Raw genomic sequence first — 19,967 nt, 5'->3', positions numbered from 1 at the left:
AGTCACTTACATGAGAATCTTAAGTAGGTCTTTGGCATGAAGCACGAGTTGATTTTGATGGTTCTGCTTCAAAATTCTCTCTCTTCACTGCTTTCCCCCCAGTGCTTCTGATATTTCACTATAGTTATGTGCTCTAGCAGGTAAATCTAAACACATTTCTGAATTTCAAATGTAAATGTCTGTGTGTGCATAAAGAGGCTAGTACCATTCATTAGACAACAATGGCCAAGAGACTTAAACGAAGACCATCTTTACTAGATTCTTGAGTCATGTATGCAGATACAGACATCAGTAAAAGCCCCAGAGCCAACAGAAATGATACAGCGGAAATCTAGCGAACTCATGGTCTCAAGTAAATAATCTGAATTATATATCTAGGGCTGCAACTAACGATTCTTTTCAGTAATTGATTAATAGGATTGGTGGGGGGGGGGGGGTTGGGTCAAACTTTCAGTAACATTTTTCTGTTTATTTAAAATAAAATCCACAAACTGAGTGTTACAATTATAAACTTCAGACTAAAACTATATATCAGACTAATATATATATATATATATATATATATATATATATATATATATATATATATATATATAAAAATAGTATTTATGCATTACGTTTTATGGATGCACAAAAAGCACTGAATTAAACTACAGTCCTAAATTAATGAATAATAAAAACCCACTTTCACTGCACCTTGTGGTTTCTGTTACTCGTTGCTTTTAGTCATTGTTTCCCTTTTTTTTTTTTTTTTTTTTTTTTACTGTGTTTACTTTTGATCAGTCTTTTAATTAGACATTACAGATCTTATTCCCGCTCCCACTGTGTCTCACCGCGTCTACACCGTGTGTGAGGAGCAACGCGGGTTCCTTACTAACACATCACTTCCAATATAATAAATGACAGAATTTACACTGCAAGCACGCAAATACAGCATACAATGACAATAAACTTAAATTAAACTAAACCTTTTAAGCAGCTTGCACCAGTTTTCCCGGCCCCTTACACACAGTGGAGCATTTTGGATATAAACATAAGTTTGTGCTCGTGCACCACTGTTTGATCTCCGCGGTGTTTAAAATAAAATGCTCCCGTGCTTTAGAGGACTTTCTTCTTCAGTCACTTGATTTTGCCTCGTCTGTTGGTGACTGGGGTCATGTTGGGAATAAGATGTAACGCTGACAGGAACAGTAAACTGAAGAAAGTCAGTGTCGGTGACTCTGGGTATCTGCTAAAGTTAGCGGCGTCGCATTACGCGCATATGACGTCATGTGCCGTCGACTAAGAAGCAGCTTATACTTCCGGTTAGTAAAAAACCACTAGTGTTTCATTTGAGATGATATTACCTTTCTAAAATTCACACACTAGACGGTAGAGTACATAGTGCACAGTGTAAGTGTACAGTACTTCATTTGGGACACAACTTTAGTATTTACTCTCTGAGGCGTGTTTTCGGGACAGAACTAACAATGAGTAAATGTACCCTGTGCCACGTGCAGACCAACTAATTGATAATGAGATTTGTTGGCAACGATTTTCATAATCAATTATTATCGATTAGTTGTTGCAGCTCTAATTATATCCAACTACATTTATGAAACTGAGTCTCGTAAAATGGACAGAAATTCCTCAAACCATGTGATATAGCTTAAACATAAACTCCTTATTATTCAGTTAGTCATCTTAAAGCATATTATTCAATAACTACTATGAATTATTCAGTAACTACAATTAAACTGTCTAGACTCATTGAAAGATGCTGGGAGATTAGACATTAGTTTAATTAGTCATTATCATCACAAAATGTCGTAAATGTCAATCACTCTGCTTCTTAAAGTTGTGAAATAACATAGCACTCAAATGCAAGATGTTAATGATTAAATGTTTCAGTGTCATGCTCTTCAGAACCAGGAAGTGAGGGAGCCTGACTCCCACTGTTACTGAGTAGGGAGACTTTTGACCTTGTCAGAGAGTCGAGCAAAGCCAACTCGGTTCTGACCCCTGTCAAAGATACTGTAAACCTGTGAGAGGAAAATGTCCCCAAGAATCCAGACAGGACCGAATGGAGACGCGATATCCATCACTTGAAAGCCACTTATACAAACGTCTTCTTTATTTATTTTATCCTACACAGGGGGAAAAGAGAGAATTTTAATACTAAATGTTTGCATCATGTATGCATGTACAATGTATGGCATTGTGCTGTATGCTATATCTCTTGGGATAGTGTGTGTGTGTGTGTGTGTGTGTGTGTGTGTGTGTGTGCGTGTGTGTGTGTGCGTGTATATACACTCACTTTGCGGATGTAGTCATCTGCAGTGAGGGAATACTCCACTCCATTAAGTACAAAAGACACCACGGGCAAACTGCTGATCCTTTTGCAGTCAACCTGAAACTGTAATCCAAAACATGTTTACATTGATGTGAATGATGTGTTAGCTATGTAAGGAATAAAACACCATGGGGTGCGCTGTTATAATAAAAGAATCAACAACAGGGTGGTTTGACGCTCCTGTTACCAAAGTTGTTATCTAAAGTTGATTATTTTCCTATAACAGCATGCCCTGAAGTGTTTCATTTCTCATATACCACAGCAGTTGGTCAACAATTCGATTGTTTTTACATTTATTTAAAGAATGACACATCATACTTTTTATCCATTTATAGTTACATTTAATGCTGTGGAATGTCCACAAAACTAGTACGTTTAGATTAATGAGACACTAAATTGCAGACTGTGATATTCCTGAGAAAATCCCCTTGACCACTGCAAAGCACTGACGCCCAAGACTTTTTCTATAAATGTTAAAAACATCTCCTTTTAATCTGTTTATTATTAGATTAGATTATGTAGTGTCTATCATATGAGTCACTGTGAATGAACAATAGAAACAATTGTGTGCCAGAATGAGTGCATTAATATAAACCTGTAATTATAGCTGGAACAATTGTCACTGAAGTATAACACCTGATGACTAGATTCAAGAACTCAACAGTGCCAGGTTATAATTGTATAATTACCAGACCAGTGCACTCATTATTTATTTATTTTTAAAATCTATAGTTTATGTTGGTGTATTTTCTTCAGAAAATATGCTGTTTGATCTTGCTGCTCATACTGATGTAGGAAAGAGCAACAAAAAAAAACACAATGCAGCATTATAGGCTATAGGTCATGTGCTCATTCTCTCCTAAGATGCCAGCACACAAAAAGACACAAAACGTCTATATATGCAAAGACATCGCTGACTGACAGACGCTTACAGCAAATCACTATTTTAATATCATATAACATTTTCCATTCAAACAGCTTGCTAAGATGGTTTCACAATGTTGAACCTCTCTCCACATTAACACACAGACTCACCTTCACAAAATGACCTGTACTTCACAGTGGAGAAAGCAAAAAAGGTTGCACACACCATACATGATGATTTAAGGCAGGTTTGTTTTTGACCACTTATAGATGTATTTTGAAGAGCACATGGCATGGTGTTAAATTGTAAACCTAAAGAAAAAAAAATGCATCCTTTAATCTGAAGTAATTATCACCTCTCCTATGGGAGTAAGCGTAGCTCCAATGAGCTGCTGAAGGGTCAGGATGTACGCTGTCGGCCCAGTGATGAGAGTCGTTCCTGTGTCAACAATCGCCTGGCAACTGCGAGAATGACAGAAGGTAGCACTTCCTTGAACCTTGACTCTAAAAACAAATGGGGAAAAAATTCAGTGCTGATGTATAGTGGCATATAGTGCGTTAGGTAAGGAATCAAACATGATGGGGCATGCTCTTATAGGAAAAGATCAATCATGATGGAAGTTGGGTATAACATGCTACAAAGAACACGTTACTGTAATCATGACTTTTTCTGATAACGTAGTAATGTAACGCGTTACATTTTAAATTTATGTATTTGGATTACAGTTACTGATGCCAATACAATTACATTACTTGTGTTACAAATTTATTGTTAAGAAAACAATATTACGTAAAATCCGTTTTTAAAATAAATCATTTTTTGCCCCGAAGATTTTTTCTTTAGCCCCGAATAATTCTCCACTTGGAGTGGTTTGACACTACGCAACTGATCGTCAGTAAAAGAAGATCGTCAAAAATTTGTATCTTCATTGTACGGAGGCGAGACCAATAGGGTTTACAGTAAAATACGGGGAAATACTCGTGTCTTATTGGCTGACAGATCTCAGTATTGCCAAACGCTAGCTCACACAATCAGTGTGAGGAAAAACGGATATACGAAGATTTCATTTTTAAAGCAGTAAGGGGTTTGAAACTGAAACCGTAACACCCTCTCATGCTGAGCAGGAAAACAAGGTGTGTAAATGTCCATATGAATTCCAGTTTACGTGAACATGATATTAGCAGAGCATAAGGAAAGATAATGTACTTCGTATGTCTCTGTAGCAGCTAAACCCATACAATGATATCTTAATTGTGCCTCCCCTTGGTTAGTGACACCAAATTAGCCTAGTCAGAAAAGATTTATAATTTATCGGTCTGGTAGTCCTACAAACAGTGACAACACCCGAGGCAAGTGTCATGATTAGTAATCTGATTACTTTTTACATGCAGTAATCAGACTACAGTTTTAAAGCACTAATTAGTAATCTGTAGTGGATTACATTTTTGTATGATGAGTATATTCATGATGAATAACACTGATCATGATGAGAGTTGATTATTTTCCAATAACAGCGTGTTTTATTAAGTGTTTTATTGTTCTTATACTAAACCAATTTACCAGTGATTACAATTCTTGTTATTAATAACTGATGTATCACACTTTTAACCATTTATAAGCCATTAAATAAATGCAGCCTTTTCATGTTGCAAAGTGCAAAGTAACCATGGTCCTGTAACTTAGAAACTGTTATAAAATTATGACACCTAAGAATACATCTGTTTTAAATAAACATCTTATTACATAAAGCATGTCCATAGCAATAATGCTATACTTTTTTCTTTCTTAAATAACAAGCGAAAAAAAACCCAAAACAGTTTATTATTAGGTTTAGATTATAGGCTTCACATTATCATCAGGCATAGGTTACAAATCCCTGTTAATTAGTTGTTAACACAGAAACAATAACACAAAGAACACACACACACACACACATTTTATATATATATATATATATATATATATATATATATATATATATATATATATATATATATATACACACACACATCATATATAGTAGCAAATCAGTAACTTATGTAGAATATTCTGTGTAAAGGACAGTCTAAACAACAGTGAACTTACGCGTCTACTTTGATCTGCCAGTAGCCATTTAGAGTAATTGGGAGCCAGTTAATGGGACGAATGAAGAGCTCTTCATCCATACCTCCCAGCAACAGTTCTCCTCCCAGATTAGTACTTCTGCTATTCCTGCAAAACACAATCCACAGATCACAATCATCTAGTGAGTCTGTGGGGTCTGAGGTTTGATCTAGACAACAGACATCTGGACAACTTTACCCCTACCCAACCCGAAGTGCATTATTTCCAATAACAGCATGTCCTGAAGTGTTTTATTTTCTTAATTTCTTTTTATTTATTATTGTTGTGGAACAGACACACATTAGTTCTTGTTATCTCTTATTGCAGCTATAAACATTCACTCCCTCATCGGCTTCTCTTTTTTCACTCTCTCAACGTTAATAAGACAAAAACATAGTTTGTCATGTTACTGAGAAACTGGAACTCACAACGACCCCTATCAAGACTTATGATGGAAAACGTATTAACCATTACAAAGCACTTACTCCTGAGACATAAATGGTATCTAAACATCTCCTAACAGAAAACTTCAATTATACATTTTGTTTGTTTGTTAAATAATGAGTTTTTTGTAATCCATTTATTATTAGATTACCTGGAGCATCGACCATACAAGACCCTGTGAATAAGTGGTTACTATAGAAATTAAACCAATGTATTAGAACAAGTGCATTAAGTGCTGTGAAAAATTCAATACCAACTGGGCCTGTGTGAAAATGTATTTGCCCCTATAGTTACTTCATAGTAATCTATGAAACTGCAATCATAATGGGGTTCAGCTGGACCAGACACAACTAGGCCTGATTACTGCAAACCCTGTTCAATCAAATCAACACTTGAAGATGGTTAAAAGGTCTTACCCAGTAACACACTGAGCCAAAGTTGAAAGAAATTTCTGAAATGATGAGGAAGGTGATTGAAATACATCAGTCTGGGAAGGGTTATAAAGCCATTTCAAAGGCTCTGGGACTCCAGAGAACCACAGTGAGAGCCATTATCTCCAAATAGAAAAACTCTGCACTGTAGCGAACCTTCCCAGAAGTGGCCGACATTCCACAATTCCTCCAACAGCACAGCAACGATTCATCCAGGAAGTCACAAAAGAGCCAAGGACAACATCGAAGGAACTACAGGCCTCTCTTGCATGAATAAAGGTCACTGACTCCAATATCAGAAAGACACTGGGCAAAAAATCTGAATTTTGCCAAAACAGACATTGAAGATCCTCAGAACTTTTGGGAGAGTGTTCTGTGGACTGATGAGTCAAAAGGGGAACTGTTTGGAAGAAGGGGTCCTGTTACAGCAAGACAATGATCCAAAGCATATAGGAGGTAAATCCTAGTCCAAGAAGTAAGTGAAAGACTGATCTCCAGTTATCAGAAGCATTTGGTTGCAGTTATTGCTGCTACCAGGTTTGACATATAAGGGGACAATTAGCTTTTCACACTGGTGATCGGTGTTTTCATAACTTTTTTTTGCTTCAATTAAAAAATAAATAAATAACTGTATTGTGTGTTTACTCAGATTGTCTTTGTTTTATGTTGTATTATGTTTGAAGATCTAATGCTATTTAGTATGAGATGTACACAAAAACAGAAGAAAATTTTCAAAGAAAAATTTTCAAAGCACTGTATACCTGTGATTTGCTTTCAAGTTGGCACTATTGCCAGAGCCATGCTGTTATAAAATTAATCACCTCACCAAGACTGCAGAATTCAATATCACTGTAGTATAATCTTAATAATATGGTATAATCTTTTATTTTAAATAAAAAAATTAATAAATAAACATTTTTAAAATGGGGGGAGAGTTATTCAGCAATGTTTAAGCCATTATTATCATAGTAATTAATATCAGAATCAAGTAAAATCAAATACCAATGTCATAAAATGTTACAAATAGCCATACGGGGCAAATAAAATAGTTTACCAGTATTTGGTACCTTGAAATGGTCTTTGATTTCACTACAGTTTAAATAATTAGTCTCTACTACACTGCCCCAGTTTCTTTTGTTGCTGCATGTCCATGCTCACTTGCTGAGGTAGAAGGAGAACATGGGCTTTTCCAGTTTCTTCTGGTTCATCATGTTGTCAAATACTGGTTCTCCATGCTCCTCAGCCAGCGATGGGTAACTGAGGCCCAAAACTCCATCGAACTTGCTCATGACAAATGACATGCCTGGCTCGTACACCGACTCCCCAAACACCTGATCCGGCAGAACCATAGAGCCCACCTACACAACATGGCACCATTACAAAACACACAAGCTCAGCAGAGGTACACAACAACATTATGGACTGAACAACAAAAAACAGACTAAATAAATTAAAGTATATATATTATAGAGTAGATACTGTACAGTAAAGGGTCGTCTGGGTGCCATCAGAAGTGTACCATGGATAAAGATGTTTGGCATTTGCTGAGGTTGAATTTTTATTCGATATCAGGTCACATTCCAAAATTACATCATGTTTAGTGGTTTGATATTTACTTTTATTCCCTGTTAAAATAACGTGTTTTGTTTTGATTTTTTTTAACCATTGAGGGAGGAGACAATGACAGATCCCACAAACAGAAATGCCCCAGTCATAAATCATATTAACGCAATTCTTAACTGAAACGTCTATTTTCTTATGGACAGAAGAGTACAGCAGAGTGAACAGGCCTAATTTATTAGCTTCCAGTCTGCAGTGTCTGTGGCTTTACCCTCAGGGTATCTTTAGCAGTCACGCCCAGTAGGTGTCCAGAGTCATAGTGAATGCCAAAGATTCGGCCATCGTGAACGTAGGTGCTCGACTCCACAGCCTTGAACTTGTGATGTGCAGCTGTGCCAAGAGAGGAACACAGTGACCAGTGACCATAAATCCCAGGTCACTAGCATAAAAAAAAATGTGGGCAGATTTGGCCAAAAGAGACAATGAGCTGTCTAGCTGTGCATACATTACAGCATGAAATATAACAAACTAACAGTACAAAAAAAGTGATATTACCAATACTAATCTTAAAAAATTGGGATAATCATTAACATAAATTTGACATGAAACTTTAAAAAATGTTTATCGTTCATTTTGAAACAAGCAGAAATGTGTACATTACCACACGCTTGACTGACACAGTAAGACGAAGGCACCCACAAATCAGCAGATCCGGTGTCAAATACCACAGTGAAGTTCTGCTCTGGGGTTCCCAGACTGATCTGTCCATAGTACTCTGCCTTCACAACATACCATCCAACATATGTGCTTAGTTATACTGGCCTGAAGTGGACATGTACACGAGAATGCAATGCTTAACCCAAGTATAAGCATTTGTAGCCCAATAACTCAGTGTGGACCGGTCACTGGTGGTCATAATGTATATGTTATAATGGCAAACTTAATGCATCTCCCTTCAGTTGAATGTATAAACTCCATGTTAGATCATCTTTACTGTAAAGTACTTTTTGGAAAATGAGCCCATGACGACTTGTTATACATTATGTCAACTACAGAAGTAATCTTGCACTGTTTAAAAGCACTCACATCCATGAAGTTGAAGAGCCTCACTACTGCTTTGCCTGGTTTGAGAGACGCTAAGTTGGAAGGGTAACACTGGGCATAGCGGCGAGAGAAAGCATCCAGCTGGTGATCTTTCAGAAATTCCTGCAGCTGGTTAGTTGCTCTTAAATGACTCCTTAGAGGGGACATCTTCATCAGAGGCACCCTTGGTTTCAAATATGTATCAAGCAAAATTGAGTTAATATTAAACATTAGCCATAACTTTGAGGATCAATCTTATTTCGTTGTTTTTTTTTTGTACCCCATGACTATGTTATGCACAAGTCCTTAACTTCAGCCTCTTAAATCACTACACAGCCATTCTTGAATATTCTCTTACCTCACAAGGCCATGAACAAAGCACAGAGAACAGAGCAGCAGGAGCAGAATTCGCTTCATCTTCATTACTCGACAGCATCCACGTGTCTGTTAGCAGGTCTTACGATGATGCTTTCATACAGAAAAGTTGAAACAACAGACCTTTGCTCAGCTTCGAATCAATCACTCGTCTTCGCCAACCAATCTCAACAGTGTTAAATAAATGCTGGACTGATTTCAGGTTGCCATGACCTTGAACACTGTATTCTGCTTACTTAAACAGGACACACAAAGGAATTATTCAATAATAAAAAAAAGGAAGATATTAAAATGCAAAAGAGCTCTATTAGACGAGTCACTAGTTTTGTCTAGACACAAATTGTCAAAGTGTGCGCCATTTGATTTTTTTTTTTTAAAGAGATTTTTGAACACAGAACCAATCTTACCATTTACAAACAAGATTACAAAAAATAAAACAGTAATTATTCACTAAAATCATTGTGTATTCATGTAGATACAATTTTTTTGGTCTAAACTAAGTTTGCCATGGCTTTGCACGCTGTATTTGGCTTAGTTAAACATGACACTCAATGTTAACACACCAATGCAGCTCAAATACAACTTCTGTTTAATGTCATATTAAGTAACTTAAGGCAACATTTCAGAGAAGAGTAATTTTACTACATTGCTGTACCAGCTGTCAGTACAACTAAAATGGGTGAAAGACGACAACGGACAAAAATCAGGTTTGAAAGTTTTATTACTGAGTAAACAAAGAAAGCCACACTGCCATGTTTGAATAGCGGCAGGACACAGACAGCCTCTGCAGTGCTAACTGTGATACACAATAACATGAGAACTAAAGAAGGAGGCCATTGCAGGTAATAAATACATAGGCTGCTTCCCGCACTCTTCGGTTCTCCTAACATGGGTGGTGATCTGGTACTCGTTTTCTGGAAGAAAATATTGCAGTTGGTGAGTCATAACATATTGTCTCAGACACACTCAGTGAACTCACAACCTTCGACAAGCTGTGGGAGAGTTTCAGCACGTGAAGCTAAATCTGGCTAATTAAGTGAGAACGTGAGTCAGCCAGAGCGAGAGGTTTGTTTCCATGGTAACAATCATTGACTCAAGTAACTGAGCACTAGTCCAAGATTCTCCACAACAGAGCTAAATTATGTGAGCAGTTTTAACTTACCTTGGTGCAGCCTTGATGATATTGTCAACACGTAGAATCATTTCAGCTGCCTCAGCGGCACTTAGCAGTACCTGCCTCTTCACCTGGAAGCTCTCTGTGATGCCCAGCTCAGCCATGTCACCAATTGTGCCCCGCATCATGTCTGAGGCACAGCAGGGTTAAAGGTCAGAAGGAGCTTAAAGACAATGTATAATTGATTGACTGGCACAAGAAAAAACAAAACAGCTAAGTCAGACGGGTTTTTTTGGCTATAAAACCTGACCACTACATGTTTGTGTGATACCGTCCCAGAACTCACCCAGGCCGAAAGTGATCTTATTCTCCTGGTGAGCTGCTCTCAGTTGAGCCACGAGGTCTGCACTGTCATAACCTGCATTATCCGCAATTATAGTCGGCAGCTAGGATAAAAACGTGTTCATTAGATTCATCGGTAGTTGGAATTTAAAACACCAGCACATATCAAGCCATATAAACTAATCACATCTTGCACAAACATTCCCTAAACTAGAAATGTTATACGCTACCGGTCAAAAGTTTGGAGACACTCGGCTGAAATGTTTCTCATAATCTTAAAAATCTTTTGATCTGAAGGTGTATGATTAAATGATTCAAATCTGTGTTGCAGACAAAAATATAATTATGCAAACATATTCATTTCTTTCATTAGAAAACTAACACTTTATTTATAAATAATTCTTTCTTTTTTTTTTGTTTTTTTTAAACGCATGACTTGGAGCAAAATATTCCGAAAAGCAGCCAATAAGTGTCCAGCGTCAGTGGGAACTCCTTTAATACTGTTTAAAAGCATCTCAGGGAGATGAGAAATCGGATGAGAAAATTCCAAGAATACATTTCTGGAAATTCTAGGCAAAAAGGGCATCTACTTTGAAGATGCTAAAATATTAAATCATTTTTATTTATTTTGGATTTTTTTTTTATGACAACATAATTCCCAATTGTGTTATTCCAGAGTTTCGATGACTATTATTATTTTAAAATGTGAAAATAAAAATAAATAATGAGTGTGTCTAAACTTTTGACCGATAGTACATGACAAAGAATTTCAAGATCAGGCATCTGAACGTTTGTTAGATCAGTAAAAAAAATTTTTTTTTTAAATCGTTAGGGGACAAAGAATACTTTATAATATAATGTTCCTGAGATGCTCTTCCACAAGTAGCTTGTATTAAATCTTTCCGCCAGGGGATAGAAATTCAAAAATCTTACATCCTGTAACTTGAACTGTTTGCACCGTATCCGCTCTCAGTTATATCCACTTTGGTTAAAAGTATCTCTCAAACAAATACATTTTATATACTTCTGAATGAAAAACAAATGACTTCACAAATCCCAGAGTGTGACTCTGTGGTACAGAGCCCAGTAATTATCTCTCACCATTCTCAGAGCTTTGGCGAAAGACTCCATAGCCACGGCTTCTTTTCCTGGGGTCCTGCTGGCCAAGTCTGTCACTACTTTAGCCATCAACATCTCTGAACAACCTATGGGAGTGACAAGTTTTGAGAAGTTTTTTCTCCCCCCGACAAACTGATCAAATTCTTGAAAACTTTACATAAATCTTGTTTCATAGTAACACGTGAATTTGATTTAATTTCCACGTACCAGGCATCTAAAACCGTTTTGCTGAGTTTAAGGTAAATATAAACAGTTCACCTTGAATCTGCAATCAGAATGAATTCACAGCAAGAAAAGGAAGGAGAAACTAAGTAAACTGGTACGATCAAGATCTCCACATACCTCCACCATAGACTGTGCGAGTCTCTTTAATGGTCTGAGCCAACACACACAAAGCATCATGGAGAGAACGTTCAGCCTCGTCCAGAATCTGCTTTGTTGCTCCACGCAGAACAATAGTGCAGGCCTCACCTTACAAGACACACACATACAATTATGTTCCACCTATAGACTCTGCGCAGAGTTAAATGATACCCACATATGGAGAGATTGTTAAGGAATTTAGGTACTGGCATTAAAGAGTCAATGAGATTTAAAAAGATGTTTAACGTAATGTCCAAGTGTTTCTAAAACTGGAATAATTTCAAATATACATCATTTTATGCACAGCTTCAAAAAACCCAAATTTCCTGAAAAGCCAACTCAAAGCAGTTTTTACTGTTCATGTTCACTTTTCAGGCATGAAACATTACAAACTGCTCCTTTAATTTCCACCATAACCACACTCATGACATCTGCTCTTACAAATGACGTGGTGCTTGTTTTGTATAAGTCTTTTCAGGCCAAGCTGCTATTTGCACTGTTGTGTTAAATGACTGCAGACATCCCAGATTACAAACTAGTACTCTGACAACGTAAGAGTGGAAATTCAAACATACTCTTGTTGTGGCAGAAAAATAAATAAATAAATATAATAAAAGAAGAACAGAACCCTAATAAATAATGCATTCAGCAGAATGTGGGCAGAGTCTGTGTAGATGTTTACCCATGTCCACTCCAGAGAAATGAATGAGAGTGTCCTCTCCGATCATCACCTCTTCAATGAGTTTGCAGTGACCCAGCTTTACCAGCTCAGGGTGGTCAAAGGTGGACGTGATCTCCCCTCCTGAAAAAGGAAACAATCCAGTGTTAACAGCAAAAGCAGGAGACAATTCCTTATCCTGCTTGCCAAAACAAAAACAATGATATTCACCTGTTTGTTTGTTTGACTAATTCATGACAGTGCTAATTCCATTAACATTATTAATTGTGTTTAGCCCTTGTGTTTCATTTATCTAATGGTAATCTCTTATCTCGAAACTTTTGAGCCCTCTAGTGGTGTCGTGGGCCTATCGATGAAACACCAATGAAAGAGGGGGACCACCTGATGGCCCCAATGAAACATTTATTCCTCCACCTCCCCACACTCAGGCGAATGCCAATAAGGGATTGCAAGACCAAGTCCTATCACCTCAATTCTAATACTATAACTTAGGATTTTGACTCTTGTCTTTGAGAGAGCCATAGTCTTTTTGTATCTTTCTGAGCTGTATTTTTTATTTTGGTAAGGGCGGATCTTAATTAAGGCACTCTCCACAATCGTGCAGTCCTTTATCCACATACCCGTGACCAACGCCAGTCGCTCCACTCCAGCAAAGTCAGCATGTTCGATGGCCATGACGCCAGCAGAAGCAAAAAGCTGCTCAGGGTAGTTATAGATCAGCTGTCTGGAGATGAGAGGAAATTTCTATGAATTTAAATTCACCTCGCAATCACACTGTTTTCAAATGCCATAAAATCTCTTAATCTTTTAATATAAAAATACTAGATGTCAAATCAGATCCTGCCTACTGAAATACTTTCTTTTCAGTGGTCAAAAGACCTAGGTGAATTGTGTGTGTCTAGTATACACCTTGTACCTATTGATGAAGCAGTTAATGCCATGCTTCAGAATTCGCTCAACTTTCTCCTTCATCTTCTCTTTCTCGGCCCCTTCAATTTCTGCCACTTTTGCTGTTGAGTCGACACGCACTCTGGAGCCAAAGATCTACAGAAATCCCCCCCCACACACACAGAGACAATGAATGGGTGTGTTCTCATGAAAGAAAAAGGGGTAAAAGGCATTTCCAGACAAAACGAGAGCAATGGAAGATACAGTTAAAGCTGTACCTTGATCTTGTCTGTGTCCATGCCGGTGTTGGCAATGAGGATGTTTGCGTTCTCGATTCTTTTGGGCTGATTAACACCGATCTTCTTGTCAAGTAGGAATCCTGTTAAGATAGACAGAATTAATTTATGTATTAAACTACGAATAAAGACCTACAACCTGCAGCGCCAAATCCAAACTGAATACAAATCAGGAACTTGTTTCTCAAAAATGTATTCAGATTCAGACCTTCATCCAGGTAAGAGTCTATTAGGCTGCCTCCCAGCTTCTTAATCACATGGATGGCCTCCAGGTTGCCAGAGCCCTTCAGTCGGAGCACGGCCTGCACAGCCAGCTTGGCAAAGTGATCCTTATGATGAGTGAGCAGTTTGGATGATAGAGTGGTGCGGGAGATGTTCAAAAGATCCTCCTGGAATTTTACCTGGTCGTTACTGTAAATGAAGAGATGACTTAATGAACACTGTATAACTTGTTCGGGGGGTGGGTGGGTGGGTGTATGTTTCAGCTCTGACCTAACTAGCATTTTAATCTTCCAGATGTATGAAAAACATGGGCGAGTATGTGATTGACATGTTGCCAAGCTCCAGCAAGTTTGCAATATACATGAAAAAAGTCTTAATGTAAACAAGCAGAGCACCATTTCTGACTCAAACATAACATATGCAACAAAAGGCTTTTTTATATATAGAGTATCATTATTATTATTATTATTATTATTATTATTATTATAATAGAACAAGTATGGAAACAACCGTAGAAAAGCAAACATTAAAAATGTTTGAGATGTTAAATGTTACCCATGGTCCACTGCGGCATCCCTCAGAGCCTCACGAGCAGCCTGGGTGGCCTTCCTCCAGCCCGAGATGATGATCTGAGGATGGATCTTCTTGGCAATCAGCAGCTCCGCTTCCTAGTGCACAATGAACACAAAGTCACCACTGAGCCACCATGATTTTAGGCATTACAGAGGGATAGGAATCACTAGGCACCTTAAAACCCAATTTTAAAAGGCTTTGAAACAGAATATCAAACTTTTCAACTAGTAAGACGCTACTGCTAATGTTTGCCTTGCGATATAATAATCCAAGCACATTAATATTCATATGGATTAAATATTAACTCTTTTCAAGATTAAAACAGCTACAAAAATTGGAAAGAAATGGACTACTTAAAAATAAAAAACCTAGAATCATCAGCCAACCATTAGTAAAAGATCGGCCAGATCGCAAAGTGACTAAACATTTTTCAGAAATCTATTAGCCAACTATAATTACGACAGGTTAATGCCTCACCCTGAGCAGTTCTGCTGCCAGGACAGTGACAGAAGTGGTGCCGTCTCCAACCTCATCATCCTGGACCTTTGACATATCTGAAAACAAAACAAATGTTGAGAGGCCTATAATGATACACTACTAAAAGTTTTTTTTATTTTGCTCCTGCTGTAAACTAAACTAGAATAAAAGGTCAATTTGAACCTGTTGTATATCCATAGACTCCATACTCACCGACTAGCACTTTGGCAGCAGGGTTGTCCACACCGATGGCTTTCAGAATTGTTGCTCCATCGTTGGTCACTGTAACAGATCCCTCACGTCCACCACCCAAGAGGATTTTGTCCTGCAGAGAATATGAACAGCTGAGATCAAGAACACGGAAATATGGTTACCCAAAACAAGTATGCCAATATTTTGAATCATTTACATACCATTCCTTTTGGTCCAAGTGTACTTTTCACCAGATCCCCAATAGCAATGGCACCAATAAAGGAAGACTAGGAGAAAGCAGGCATAGGGTTATCAAAGCTGTTTCCGTGTACATAAAAGATTTGATCATTTTTAGCAGGATATTTAACTGTTACATAACAGAACAATACTTTATATAACAAAACAAAAGCTTTAGTTATAGTCACAGTTAAGTTAGGCTGAGACTCTGTGTGTGTGTGTGTGTGTGTGTGTGTCAGGTATAGTCAGTAGATATTAGGGGCAGTCACATTCAACTGTTAGCACAGAAAATTGACAAGTGTGTCTCGTTTCTGTTTTCTTGACCAGTCTGAGCCAGTCAAAGTGAATCACACAGGTTTTTTGACCAGGCCCTGGATGTATACTGATCAACCCGTATCTGATTAGCAAGTTAAAACAGTAAATACAGGGAGTAGGTAAATAAATACAAATACCAGACAGGCATTCAAGTCTGCAGTGGGACAAACCAACTGAGCTCAGTTAGTTAAATATCATCCGACTGCTTCTAAAACAATAGCTGAACAGCTAAATGGCCAAAAGTTTATGGACACCTGAACATCACACCCATATGTGGTTCTTCCCCCAAACTGTTGCCACAAAGTTTTAAACACATAAATGTATATGATGGCTTTGTATGCTGTAGCATTAGTTTCCCTTCACTGGAACTAAGAGGCCCATACCTGCTCCAGCATGACACTGTGCTGCACAAAACAAGCTCCATGAAGACATGATTTGTTAAGTTTGGAGTGGAAGAACTCGAGTTTCCTGCACAGTGTCCTCACCTCAATCCCACTGAACACCTTTGTGATAAACTGGAATGATGATTGCACCTAAGACCTCCTCACCCAAAATCAGTACCTGACCTCACTTATGCTCTTGTGTCTGAATGAACACAAACCGCCTCAGCCACGCTCCAAAATCTAGTGGAAAGCCTTCCCAGAAGAGTGGGGCTTATTATTACAGCAAAAACGGGCTGCTCAACAAGCACATGTGGTCGTTATGTTCAGGCGTCCACAAACCTTTGGCTGTATAGCGCATGAACTAGGATTTTACAGTTACGCAGAAAGTACTCACCAGGCGAGCAGTCTCAGCTTTCTCCTCATCAGCTCCATGTTTAAAGATGTTCACCGGGGCCATTGATAAGGAGGCCTGTAAAAACACACAATCACATTCCCATGAGTTAATGTGCAGTTCCTACAACGCCATAAATTCAATGATTTTGTTTTATTTATTTATTTTTTAAATCGGCCACGATGTCGATCTAGAAACCAGAACGTTTACTGCATATATGGGTTACATAAACAAAGCAGGCAATTTTATACATACACACACCTTTATATTTCATAAACAGGGCGTTTCAGTGGGACTCATATCTGTGTTCAAAAATCTCAAATGCTGGACGAGATCCCATTAAAAAGTCTGCCTAATTTAGTGCAAAGCATTTTCACTGATAAATGCATGACTAATAATATATAACTGCCTAAAAATAACTGGATTTATTTATTTATTTAATATGAGCCATCATAGCTTCTAAAGATGATCCTCTATTATGGCTTATCATGTGCTACCTGTTATTATTTACCTGGCTTTCTCAAAAAAAAAATGTAGCAAGGAATTTTATTTATTTTGAGCTGGAACTTTATAAGTTTTAGCTGAAGACCAGTTATATTGAGATCATACTCCAAAAAGAAAAGTGCAAACTTAAATCTGCATAATCCATTTTTGCGCTTTGTGAAACCCGGAGATAATGGAGGAATGTGTGAAAAGAAACCTGAAAAGAAACTACATTTCTTTTTGCTCTGAACGTATTCCGCCTTTAGTTTACACGCTAAATATTCTCTCTCAGTGATTATCAGAAAGAATATAATTATTATAATGATGGGAGATAGATTTTTGATATTTAACAAAATAAGCTATTAAATCATATATAAATATTGCCATGTATTTCACTACCGAATGGGCTCATACACAAAAGTATACCATTATTTAAAGCTCAATAACATTTGAAAGGAATGACTTACAGTCACACAACCAACCGTAAAGTGTTCATCTAGGTGTCAGGTATGACGCACACCTTTTAGATGTTTGATATTTAACCCTACAATGCATGAACCAAAAAAACCTTCACGGATGCATAAAGGGGGTCAAAATGACACTTACTGGATCGAATGGTTTCCTTCAAAAAATAGATGTCCTATTAATGAAATTTATATATACATGTATATAAAGACACCAGTGTAAAAAATCATTTTAATCTCATGAACTCCTGACAATTGTTAAAATGAAGATGAAAACGCTAATAATGATGCATGTTCAGGGCACAATAAGCAGAATGGTACAGAAGTAAGGAGGGATGAGGATTACAAATAAAAATGTTTGAAATATTAAAACATTCGTGGATCATCAGTTCTTTTAATTATTTCATTAGTAGAACATCTATTTTTTGAAGAAAACCATTCGATTCAGTTATGCATTCGTGAAGGTTTTTTTTGGTTCATGCATTGTAGGGTTAAATATCAAAAATCTAAAAGGTGTGCGTGATAACTGACACCTAGATGAACACTTTCCAGTTAGTTTTGTGACTGTACATCATTCCCTTCAAATTCTGTTGAGCTTTAAATTATGGCATATTTTGTGTATGAGCCAATTCTGTAGTGAAATTCATATCTAATTTACATATGATTATTAACTTATTTTAATAAATAACAAAAATGTAAAAGGTGTGCGTCATACCTGACACCTAGATGAACACTTTCCAGTTGGCTTCATGACTGTACATCGTTCCTTTCAAATCCTATTGTGCTTTAAATTATGATATAGATTGTGTATGGTATATAGATTCTGTATTGAAATACATGGCATATTTTATATATGATTTAATAGTTTATACATATCTGCGAACATCGAACGTCCAACGTCAAGGTAACTGTATGCCAGTTCCATCTTCCCCATAGAAACCACTAGAAAACTCCGTTAGCCGCTCACAGTATAGCTGCTTTGCTAATATCGCTAATAAGTCAGGACAAATAATTATTATTTGTCAAAAGAGTACTTTTTTTATTTTAATTTAACTGCTCAAACAGGAAAAACTCCAACAAAAATTTTCTTGATAAAAAGTGAGAAAACATGCTGCTTAGCATGGTGACTAGCATGGTAGCTAACCGGCTAAGCTAATCCTCTAGCGCTGCATTATTAACACAATGGACACTGACAGCTAGCCTTAGTTGCGCCGCTAACCTTCAGCACAGCTGCATTTCTATTTAACAGCAGCATATAAAATAGATTAGGATGGAAATAAAGGAAATGAGGAAACTGAAACAGATATTTATAAACTCTCTTTCTACGCCGGTTTTCGGGTGCTAACGGCTAGCGTTACTCGGTAACGTTACGCTGAAGGCCGACATGTGCGCGTGAATGAGTCAGGGTGTAGTCGGCTATTCAAATCTCTACATTCCCCACATCTCACATGTATTCTATCTTTAATCGCATTTCTGTCCGTCCTCAACAGATGTAACTTAGATATTTAGATCTATTACTTTTTAACAGACACTTACCATGGCTGCTACAGGTTAAGGCTTAAAACCGCGCACACACACCGGGAAGAGAGGAACCTGCAGCGCGTCAAACACTAAAGATGGTAAAGACGCTGTATGATTTTTTTTCCTACCCACATTCCGGAAAGCCCCGCCCATTACACTACGATTGGGTAACGCTTATTATAACTCATGCAATGTATTGGCTTGTAGTAATTAGTCTCTGTGTTCATTGGATAAAAAGCTTACGACTAGGCTCTAGCAACCAATTGTAGTAGGGAAGGCGGAATTTAGCGGAATATAGGTAGGGAAAAATAAAGCGCTGACTCAGTTACGGGAAGTAAGAAGGGTCGAGGGCAATATTAAAGGCTTATTAGAATACTCAGATAACAAGCGAGGGAGGAAATGTTGGTTGATTTTTTTAAAGAAAGACTGGACTGGAAAGATGACTCTAAAATAAATGGAGTTTTTAATACAGGACAGAAGGTGGCAGTAATGTAACAATTTGGATACCAGCTGCCGTAAAACCTCAAAGAAGAAGAAGGAGGAGGAAAAAAGAAGAAGAAGAAAAAGAAGCGGTCTAACGGATATGACTTTTTTCTTCTTCTTCAAATTAAAAGCTCCAGCCTTACGTCCTCAGTGAAATGATACCGTGTCATAAATCTTTCACATAAACAAGCTAAGACGTAATGAGTGTTTATATTACCCTATATTTTCGAAA

General features: G+C 37.5%; 2 protein-coding genes across 2 annotated transcripts; both read right to left on the bottom strand.

Moving 5' to 3' along the window:
* Nucleotides 1-1,901: 1,901 nt before the first annotated feature.
* Nucleotides 1,902-9,829, bottom strand: nots (nothepsin). Its single transcript, XM_053650594.1, has 8 exons — nt 8,822-9,829; nt 8,397-8,514; nt 8,007-8,125; nt 7,334-7,533; nt 5,283-5,408; nt 3,553-3,700; nt 2,297-2,395; nt 1,902-2,126 (listed from the first exon to the last, which is right to left on the bottom strand). Exons 1-8 carry the CDS (start codon nt 9,047-9,049, stop codon nt 1,938-1,940), a joined length of 1,227 nt encoding a protein of 408 aa, XP_053506569.1. The 5' UTR covers nt 9,050-9,829; the 3' UTR covers nt 1,902-1,937.
* A 67-nt stretch (nt 9,830-9,896) lies between these two features.
* On the bottom strand, nt 9,897-19,371 carry cct2 (chaperonin containing TCP1, subunit 2 (beta)). The gene is made up of 16 exons (XM_053650593.1): nt 19,268-19,371; nt 16,788-16,862; nt 15,680-15,745; nt 15,480-15,591; nt 15,267-15,343; nt 14,772-14,884; nt 14,203-14,405; nt 13,977-14,077; nt 13,727-13,854; nt 13,431-13,534; nt 12,814-12,933; nt 12,111-12,239; nt 11,751-11,854; nt 10,654-10,753; nt 10,356-10,497; nt 9,897-10,107 (listed from the first exon to the last, which is right to left on the bottom strand). Exons 1-16 carry the CDS (start codon nt 19,268-19,270, stop codon nt 10,077-10,079), a joined length of 1,608 nt encoding a protein of 535 aa, XP_053506568.1. The 5' UTR covers nt 19,271-19,371; the 3' UTR covers nt 9,897-10,076.
* Nucleotides 19,372-19,967: the final 596 nt, after the last annotated feature.

The sequence above is a fragment of the Ictalurus furcatus genome, chromosome 19, assembly GCF_023375685.1.
Source record: "Ictalurus furcatus strain D&B chromosome 19, Billie_1.0, whole genome shotgun sequence".
NCBI classification, from domain to species: Eukaryota; Metazoa; Chordata; class Actinopteri; order Siluriformes; family Ictaluridae; genus Ictalurus; species Ictalurus furcatus.
This window is presented reverse-complemented; position numbering and strand designations above follow the sequence as displayed.

Bases quoted from the DNA above. Each gene is read 5' to 3' on its own strand.
- nots (XM_053650594.1), bottom strand. From the start codon at position 9,049: ATGTTTAATATTAACTCAATTTTGCTTGATACATATTTGAAACCAAGG. The intron at 5,409-7,333 runs GTGAGCATGGAC...TGTGTTTTGCAG, and splicing joins TTCTCCTTCTACCTCAGCAA to GAATAGCAGAAGTACTAATC. The intron at 2,127-2,296 runs GTGAGTGTATAT...CCCCCTGTGTAG, and splicing joins CAGATGACTACATCCGCAAA to GATAAAATAAATAAAGAAGA.
- cct2 (XM_053650593.1), bottom strand. The intron at 14,406-14,771 runs GTAACATTTAAC...CTTCATTTACAG, and splicing joins GATGCCGCAGTGGACCATGG to TAACGACCAGGTAAAATTCC. The intron at 12,934-13,430 runs GTATGTGGATAA...TTCCTTTTTCAG, and splicing joins GCGACTGGCGTTGGTCACGG to GAGGGGAGATCACGTCCACC.